This window comes from Phodopus roborovskii, unplaced genomic scaffold (assembly GCF_943737965.1).
Source record: "Phodopus roborovskii unplaced genomic scaffold, PHOROB, whole genome shotgun sequence".
Lineage (NCBI taxonomy): Eukaryota > Metazoa > Chordata > Mammalia > Rodentia > Cricetidae > Phodopus > Phodopus roborovskii.
This window is the reverse complement of record NW_026126013.1, coordinates 267,973-277,705: the sequence shown is the minus strand read 5'-3', so window position 1 is coordinate 277,705 and position 9,733 is coordinate 267,973. Positions and strand designations below refer to the sequence as shown.

General features: G+C 39.8%; 1 protein-coding gene across 2 annotated transcripts; it reads right to left on the bottom strand.

Annotated features, from left to right (window-relative positions):
* Positions 1-2,775: 2,775 nt before the first annotated feature.
* Positions 2,776-4,963, bottom strand: LOC127218287 (glutamic acid-rich protein). 2 transcript variants are annotated; one of them, XR_007834178.1, is made up of 2 exons: positions 4,069-4,170; positions 2,776-2,832 (listed from the first exon to the last, which is right to left on the bottom strand). XR_007834178.1 is itself a non-coding variant. In XM_051179325.1 (2 exons), exons 1-2 carry the CDS (start codon positions 4,794-4,796, stop codon positions 2,828-2,830), a joined length of 516 nt encoding a protein of 171 aa, XP_051035282.1. In that variant the 5' UTR covers positions 4,797-4,963; the 3' UTR covers positions 2,776-2,827. The 2 variants fall into 2 exon arrangements, 1 of the variants encoding a protein (XP_051035282.1); XM_051179325.1 differs by lacking the exon at positions 4,069-4,170 and adding an exon at positions 4,286-4,963.
* Positions 4,964-9,733: the final 4,770 nt, after the last annotated feature.

Sequence of the window (9,733 nt, the reverse complement as noted above, 5' to 3'; positions counted from 1 at the left end):
AAATATCTTCAGTGACACTAAGGTAAATTCCTATTTGGACTCTCAGTGTGAATATGACAAAGGACTTACAATGTCTCTGTCTCATCTGCTTGCCATAAATTAGTCAAGTTCCTGATAATATGTACTATGTAGATTATGTTATCTTTGGTTTTAATGAGTGTTTAGTAGCATTTATTTATGGGGTACAGTGTGATAGTTTGACACATGTATTTATATATAATGTTTCATGAAAAAATCAAGCTAAGTCACACTCTCTTCTCAAACATTTGAATTTCTGTGTTGGGAGCCTTAAAAACTTCCTACTCTAGTTTTTAAAATATTTGCAATAAATTATTTTAGACTATACTTACCCTTTTGTGTTATATGACACTATAATGAATCCATTCTGTCTATTTCTGTCTTGGTCCTTATTATCCCATGTTTAAATGTCAACATTGATGACCCAAAATAGAATTAAAATAGAATTCTGTGTGCATTAAGAAAGTTTTTTTTTTGTAAGAAATGTTTATCAAATGTCTACCAAATGGAAAACACAATGATGGGTACTTAAAGAAAGATCAAGTTTTTAAAAGGTTCTAATAATTTAGAAAGTTGACCTCTAGAAAATGACAATGGTATACATGTGAATAATGCTACTTAATATTGTAAAAATGAGATATATTCCCATAGACTACAAAATATATTCCCATAGACTACAACAGAAGGTATTAAAGCAAATGAGTACCTATGAAGCTTTATAATACTGGTAAAACATAGCTTTCCGCCCTTAAAATCCTGTCCCTTTTCTTCTGATTCTCTACTTTAGTCACATCCATCTTTTCCTCCAGTTTTTGAACTTTTTTTCTTATTTTACATATCAATCCCAGTTCCCTCTCCCTCTGTCCCTCCCTCAGCCCTTCCCTCTGTCCCTTCCTCTGCCCCTCCCTCCGTCCCTCCACCCTTCTCTCTGTCCCTCCTTTTGTCTCTCCCTGTGCCCCTCCCTCCGTCCCTCCCTCCACCCTTCCCTCCATCCCTCCCTCTGCCCTTCCCTCTGTACCTCCCTCCACCCCTGGCTCCACCCCTCCCTCTCTCTCACCCTCCTATTTCCCCACCACCACCCTCCCATCCCATTCCTCTCCCACTCCACAGGGAGGGTGGTGCCTTCCGGGAGGGGTCATCTAAATCTGTCAAGTAATTTGGGGTAGGGCCTAGGCCCTCCCTCCTGTCTCTAGGTTAAGGGAGTATCCCTCCATGGGGAATGTGCTCCCAAAGTCCCTTCCTGCACCAGGGATACATCCTGGTTCCACTGTCAGAGGTCCCTTAGATTAGCCAGGCCTTGTAATATTTTACCCCTCCTGTTTTTCATTTCCCTTCCTGATACACTGCTAATGCATACAAAGGTATAGTGAATACTTACATGTATACACCCTTGAACTAACCTAAGAAATATACTGTGATGTAGTTGAAGTCCACCATGTATCCCTACTCAATTAAATACTCTCCTTTCCTAAAAAATATATCCAGTAATCCTAAATAGGGATTTATATTCTCATAGAAGATTCTTTGCATCTACTTAAGCATGCATTACACACATTCACTTTACTATATATGTTTATATACATATAGTTGTTTTGTATGTTTTAAAACTTCATATGTGTGTTATAATGTATCCAGAAAGTAGGTTTTTTCCTTATATGTTTTCTCCACTACACCATCCATTATTTGCCTTTTAGGTCTTGCTCTGTGTCTTTAGACCTCTCAGAATTGTAGGATCTACCTGTGCCATCCCTTATCCAGGATCCAGTATGGACTGTTTTATTCAATTTATTTTAAAGGTGTTCAAGCCAATATCATGCTGGTCCAATAGTGGAGCATTATTCTGAATTAGCAGTTTTCAAATTATGTTACATTAAGAACAAACTAAAGGCCTTCAGGGGCTCTGTCAGGCCAATTGGAAAATGTACTATCTAGTGCATCTTGAATGGAGCCAAGGAGTTGCCTTTGCTGACAAATTCCCAGGTGCTGCTGTGGCTTTTGTTGCTCCCTGTGTTCAAGGGCTTTATCTTGTTTCCAGACAAACTGGGTCACTTGTCAGTTTCTGTGAATAGCATCCAGACTGTGATAGACCTCCATCTTTTTTTCTTTTGTGTAATTTGTAAACAATCTTATTTTACATACCATCCCAGTTCCCTCTCCCTTACAACCTCCCATGTCCCTCATCAACCCTCCATCCAACCTCCCCACATCCACTCCTCAGGGAGGGTGATGCCTTCCAGGTGGGGTCATCAAAATTTGTCAAGTCATTTGGAGTATGGACTAGGACTTCTCTCCTGCCTCTAGGTTAAGGGAGTATCCCTCCATGGGAAATGTGCTCCCAAAATCCTTCCGTGCACCAGGAATACATCCTGGTTCCACTGTCAGAGGTCCCTTAGACTGCCCAGGCCTCCTAACTGACACCCATGTTCAGAGAGTCTGGGTAGGTTTTATGCCATCTTTGTTTTTTCAATAAATGGTTTAAGTTTACTAATGCAATTAATTGAGAGTATAATAAGAGTACTTAAAACAGTTAAAAGTGACCCGCTTCCAGAACTGGTAGGCTAAAACAAAAATATACATCAGTCAACTTGAGTTAGTATTATTGAAAAACCTCTACAATTTATGCATTTAAAATTATTTTTAATTTAAGGAATGATTAAACAATAGGGGAAGTTTTCAGGGTGTATATTTTTTGGGTGAAGAAGTTTACAACAGTATCACTGGTGATAATTTTCATCTGTGAATGAATTCAGACGATCTCACGAAGAACCGATTCATTGGATTCCATCTTCATCTATGGCTTCCTTTGCCCTCAATCTGTAGGAAGAATTACAGATAATTAACAACTGAAAAACAGTAACATGAACTACTCCTTTTTTTTTAATCTTAAGAAACTGGTCTATCATGTCATATCTTTGTTTTCTTAACAAAAGTATTGAGCATATTTTCTTCTTGAAACTCAAACACCTAGGTATCAGGAGACTTGTATCATCTAATGCCTTCAATCAGCTGACCCTGAAAGGGTCTCTAATACCAGAAAGGCCTTGTTTTTTTCTGTTTATAACATGACCTTGCAAAGATACAATTTTTATTCTATGTTAAATGTTAAAATATTCTATCCTCTAATAAACCATGTTTCTTAAAATTTTCATGTCCTTACATTTAAAGCAGTAGGCAAACAAAATCCAGTAGTCTTGGCAGCTTCCCAGTGGTAGATACACTCCTGAACTTCATATTTCTGCTGCTTCATATAGTTCTTTAGGGTGCTTTTCCCCTTTCCTAATACCATGAACATCCTGTCCCTTTTATTATTTCTACTCCTTTGGAAGGAATTAGAGTCCTTTCTATCTTGATGAATTTTAAATATTTTTAGGGCTTTATTGAAAAAGCATTTGTTATATTTAAAGACAGATTCTCTAGTGCATCTATCTCATTGATTTCCCCAACCTCTTCATATCAGATTTGTATAACTTTCAAGTATTCTCATAGCACTTCAGCATTGTCTTGGATCATCCTACATCAGATCATCTTTGCATTCTTAAAACATTCATCCCAAAACAATATATCCAATTTACTTGCTGTTTCCCTCTGGTATCTCCATCCTCCAATGCTCCTTCCTAAATATTCCTTAACAACCAACAGTCATCTACTGTAGGATGTATACTAAATTGGTATACTAAATTGGTAATCTTATCAAACAGATTGGTAAAAAGCAGCAAATCACTCCCCCAAAATACCCCAATAGCAGGGTATTTTATTTATAATTGGGTTTCCACTTGAACCACAATTTTTCTATTTATGGCCTGCAAGTGAGCTACCAATGCCAACAAATGATGAATGGTAAAAAGCTTTGCTGATGCTTGGTGGCCTTGTTCCCTTTGTTGAAAAAAATCAGCACTTGACAGAATATGGAAGTGCTTCAGTCAAGGACTCACTGTACTAGAATATGTCTCCCTCAGCCTCCGCTGAGCTGTGTAATGTACCTTGGGATACCTTTTGGGATGTTACAAAAGACAGCCATTCTGGAGGTAGCTCCTCCTATTAGACACTCACCCTCCCAATTCTATGCTTCCTTTGTCAGGTCTGTACTTCTTGGAGAGTCCTTCCCTCTCCTGTATCTGTGGGCTCTCAAGGACTGAATTCTACTCGCCTTGCCTTGGGTGAAGCAGAATGTGGTCGTTAATAGCATGTATACACTTTAGAGGCATGGTGTATTTAAGAGAAACAAACTTTCTCTATCGGGACCTCAACCCCCCTTAGGTGAACTCACAGGCATGCAGGATGATCTCCTCCCCCTGAACCTCATCTTGTTCTTCTCCCTCCTCCTCATCTTCCTCCTCCTCCTCTTCCTCCTCCTCCTCTTCGTATTCATAGTCGTCATCGTCATCATCATCGTCGTCGTCGTCGTCATCCTCATCTTCATTATTGTAGTACTGGTTGTATTCTGCTTCCCTTTGAATGTCCTCATTCTCCTGGTCATTCCAGACATACCAGTCCTCTTCAACATCAGGCCATACCTCCTCCTCTTCAGGCCAGATATCTTCCAAATGTGGCCAGATCTCCTCAACATCAGGCCATATCTCCTCCTGCCCACACCCTTCCTCTGCAATTGCTCTCATGACTGCCTGAGAAACCAGAAATGCTACGGTTCCATCTATGTCGTCAAAAGCATCTTCGATTGGTAGCACATGTAAGACAATTTGTCTGGAGTCATGCCCCATCCCACCACCTTCTTGCTCTTGGTCAGGTAATCCAGGCTCAAGCTCTACAATAGCAGACATGACACAAAATACCTGCCAGTTAAGATCTTATTGAAACTTCGAGCTTTGAAGGTGTTGGTGGGATGAGGCGTTGTTAGGGTGACTACCACGAAGTGGAGGGAGGCTGTTGACCGAAAGTCCCTCCTTACAGGCTGTGAGAGCAGTAGCTTACGTTTTCCACTAGTGAACCAATGGAGTTGGTACGTGTGGAACACCTAAAAAGGAAGGGCTAACCAGCACACGGAGGAGCAGCTGACTGAGGCTGCCACAAGATGGCTGAGGACTAGGTATGAGGGGGCGGAGCCTTGAAGAGTAATAATGGTCCCTCTCATACGTCACCAGAACTGTAAGCTCATTTGCTGAGACATAGTGATTGACATGCATTGTGTCCAATGAGCGATAAGGGTCCTTGAATTCTAAAGACTGCTCAGAATCACACCTTTTTTTCCGTTGGGACCACAGTTTTTTCTGTTGAGGCCTTACTCTCGTGGTACACCTTTAAAGTGATAGGAACCCTGTCTTTTAAATTTCATATTGTCAGCAAAATAATAGTATGAATGAGGCTTTCCTCTCGGATTTCTCTTTGGCATGGATTATGCCAATATAGTCAGTTATAAAACAATTGTAGATGGGCAGGAAAGATAGCTCAGAAGAGCACTATTGCCTTTCCAGAGGACCCAGGTTCGATTCTCAGCACCCACATGCTGGTTAACAACCATTTGTAACTCCAGTTCCAGGGCATCTGGTACCTTCTGGTCTCATTGGGCATTGTACACATGTGATGTATAGACGAACATGCAAGAAAAGCACCACTACACATATAAAAAATATAAAATATTAAAAACCAAATCATTGTATAGCTCATATTTCAGCTGTAATAAAAATAAAGGAGACAGAAAAGAACCAAATAGTGAAAAGTTTAAATGGCTACAGTCAAAACAAAGGGTTAAAAGTGAAAAATCAAACAAACCAGGACCTGGAAAGTATTTAATTCCCAGTGCCAAATCCACATCACTCCTCCTATAAGTGCATACAAAAAGAGAAAAAGAGTGTCAGAAATTAAAAGACAGGTTTTCTAGGATTAGTTTTCAAAACTAAGACTCTGTTTCATTCTTCCCAGTTAGACAAGAATAAAGAATTCCAAAATATAAAGCACTTTTTCTGCTATGAAGAAATCAAATAACTTTTCATAATTCTACTGAAAATCTTTACAAATAAAAATACTCAATTTCTGGAAAATGACACCCACCAATCTCCTTAATCACTCCCACAAAGTGTAGGGGATAATAACAATTTAGCAAACTCGTTCACTTCAAAAGGTGAACATGGTGTTTTCATAAAATATAAATATTAAAGAGAATATCAAAGGTTAATTAGCTAAATAAAAATAAAGTTCAACCAGACTTTCTCCACCATTGATGAGAGACAGTGTTATAGGTTAAAAAGCATGCTGTGGAGTGAGCTTTTAAAAAGTCATGGTAGGAGCAAAAGTTAACCCTGAACTAGTCTATGACAGAAAGATTGTCCCATGTTATATATTGTCTATAAAATATTAGGATGGAGTGGTCTTTCCTGGGGAACACTGCTTCTCCCATTCTCAATGCTCCTCAGTTGTTCATAGTTCTTTGTTTAGTGTTAGATACAAATAACAATAAAAAAGTGACCATGAATATGAGAGCTAGCAAGATGAAGGTATATATCCGAGGGGCTAGAAATGGGAGAAAAGGAAAGGGGAATGATAGATTTATATTTTCATTTTAAGTAATAAACAATTACTTGAAAAAAATCAGGACAGAGCAACATGAGGGGTATATAGAAATAAAGACTTATATTGGACTTCAAAAGAGGCCAAAAAGCCCTGTGTTTGAAACATGAGGCTCACTCTGGCCAATTCAAAATGTGCTTATTATCTGGTAAATTACTTGATTCACTGCTGTGGCCTGAATGTTTCTTTCTCTACTAAAGTTCATATTTAAGCCTAATGCTCAACACAACAATATCTATTGTCATATTAGTAGGTTATGAGATCGTAAGGGCTCTCTTATAATGAAAGGTTGGAGCCTTATTGAGTCTTGGATTCACAGGCACCAGTATACTGAAATAAGAACACATAATTATTCATAAATTACTATAGCGTCTTGTTATAGAAGTACCAATGTGCTAAGATATTTTCTCTCTTCCAGAAGGAAATCACTATGGATAGTGATTACCAGTGGAAACTGGTAAAAAACAATATTGATATAGCTGCATATTTAGAACCAAGCGCAAGCCTCCAGTCACAGGACATGGGGCCAGAAAGTAAGAGTGAATATGGAAAATGGGATGTGCAAGGTTAGAAACTCTCACTATGATTTTGCCCATCTCTAGGCAGACAGCCTTACTGCCATGTGGAACTCACAGGAGAAATGTTTACATTCCACATTCCCCAAACTTCCCAACCCTGAACCTGGCAAAGACGTTAGAGAATCTAGAACCAGTGAATCCTGTTGTCTATAGCCATGAAGGTAACTACTATCATTGGTGACATGATAGACCTGCAGAGGGAAAAGAGGGCTCTGAACCTACATCATCATTGAAAAACTAAAGCAGGGATACTGTGTCAATTCTCCTTTCCAAACTCAGAAAAACTGTTATGAGCAACCTAGTGAGAAGTGTTTAAAGAAAGCTATTTGGGACATGGAGTTGAGCTTAGCCCAAGTGACACTTTACAAGTGTCTCACAGAACAGTCCTATAACTGTAGCACACATATGCATCATTTTAATCCATATTTAGTTTTCTAGCATAGAAAAGGGATATCATCTCTGTATTTCCCACACATCACTAGATGAAAATAATTTCCACAAAACAGGGTATAAAGTCCTCTTTTTGTGTGTTTGTTTTCCTCTAAACCTTATTTTGAAATCCTATTCCTTGAGGTGACAATAATAAATGATGCATACTTAGGAGCAGTATGAATTCATGGTGGCATAGCTTTCATGAATGGGACCAATGCCCTTCCAAGAGAGGTTCTGATATGGCACTTCCCCATGAGAACATAAGGAGAAGATGCCGTATGTGAACTTGAAGGTATTTTCTTTCAGACACCAAATACTTTAATATCTTGAACTTGGTATTCTCAGTCTGTAGAGCTCTGAGAAGTACATTTTTGTTGAGTAAAAGCCCTCAGTCAAAATGTGCTTGACATCCTTAATAAACTAAAATAACCCTGTCATCTGTTGGGTGTAATTCTCATGCCTCCTCCAAGTGTCCTTTGACATGCTCCAAAATTAGGTTTAATAAGAATCTTTTATGTAAACATGAATCAATATGAGAATAAAAATAGAATAAATGATTAGGTATTGATAAAGTTATACTGATATTAACATGGAGAAATAAAACTATTTCAGTCTAAAGGATTTTTTAAATCATTTTTTTATGTTACAAAGCAAAGGATATCCAGATTACAATCCACAACCCCAGAGAAGCTAGGTAAAAAGGAGGACCCTTACAGGTACACACATGGTGTGCTCCAGGAAGGGAAAATAGATAAGAACTCCTGGGTAAACTGGGAGGGACAGTAGAAGAGAGTAGGAGGGGATGGAAACCTTTGAGTTTGAGGTGGCAGAGTTGGTGGAGGGGGAGAGAGAGAGAGCAATGAAAGATATTCCCTGATAGAGGGAGCCATATTGGGGTTGGTGGGAAACCTGGTACTAGGGAAATTCCCAGGAATCCAAAAGGATGACCCCAGCTAAGACTTCTAGCAACAGTAGAGAGGGTGCCTGAACTGGCTTTGCCTTATAATCAGATTAGTGACTACCCTAATTGCCATCATGGAACCATCCAGTAATTGATGGAAGCAGATGCAGTGACCCATAGCCAAGCACTGGGCTGAGCTCCTGGAGTTCAGTTGAAGAGAGGGAGGAGGAATCATTTGAGTACGATGGGTCAAGACAAGTTTTGGGAAACCCACAAAGGCAGCTGACCTGAGCTAGTGGGAGCTTGTGGACTATGGACTAACAGCTGAGTAACCTGCATGGGACTGAACTAGGCCCACTGAATGTGGGTAACAGTTATGTGGCTTGATCTGTTGGAGGGGATGGCAGTGACACCAGGACCTATCCTATATGCATGAATTGGCTTTTTAGAGCCCATTCACTATGGTGGGATACCTTGTTCAGCCTTGATACAGGGAGAGGGGCTTGGTCATGTTTCAACTTGGCATGCGAGACTTTGTTGACTCCTGAAGGGAAGCCTTACCCCATCTGAGGAGTGGATGGAGAGTGGGATGGGGACAGGTGGGGAGTAGGAGTGGTAACTGGGATTGGTATATAAAATGAAAAAAAAAATGAATAAAAAAGAAATTAAAGTATAATTTACTTTATAAAGTATAATTACTTTTCCCTGTGCCTTTCTTTTCTGCAATGCCTGTCCCCCTTCCCCCAGTGTATCTCATTTTGTTCTTTCTCAGATCCAGGGTCTCTGAGTTTTATGTATGTATGTATGTATGTATGTATGTATGTATGTATGTACGTACATGTGTACGTGTGTGTGTATGAAGCCACTAGATGATTTTTTAATTTAAATTACAAACAAACTTGTTTTACTTGCCAATCTCAGTTCAATCTCCTCTCCTTCTCTACCCTGAACCAACCCCTACCCCATCCAATTTCTGCTCCCCAGGGACGGTGAGACCTTCCCTGGGAGATCTTCAAAGTCTGTCATATCATTTGGAGCAGTGTCTAGGCCCTCCCCCATATTTGTAGCCTGATAGAGTGTCTTTCTAGGTAGACTGGGCTCCCAAAGTCCATTCTAATAGTAGGGGTAAATACTGATCCACTACCAGAGGCCCCATAGACTACCCAGTCCCACTAACACCCACGTTCAGAGGGTCTGGGTCAGTCCTATGCTGGTTTCCAAGTTATCAGACTGGGGTCCATGATCTCCGCCTTATTCAGGTCAGCTGTTTCTATGGGTTTCT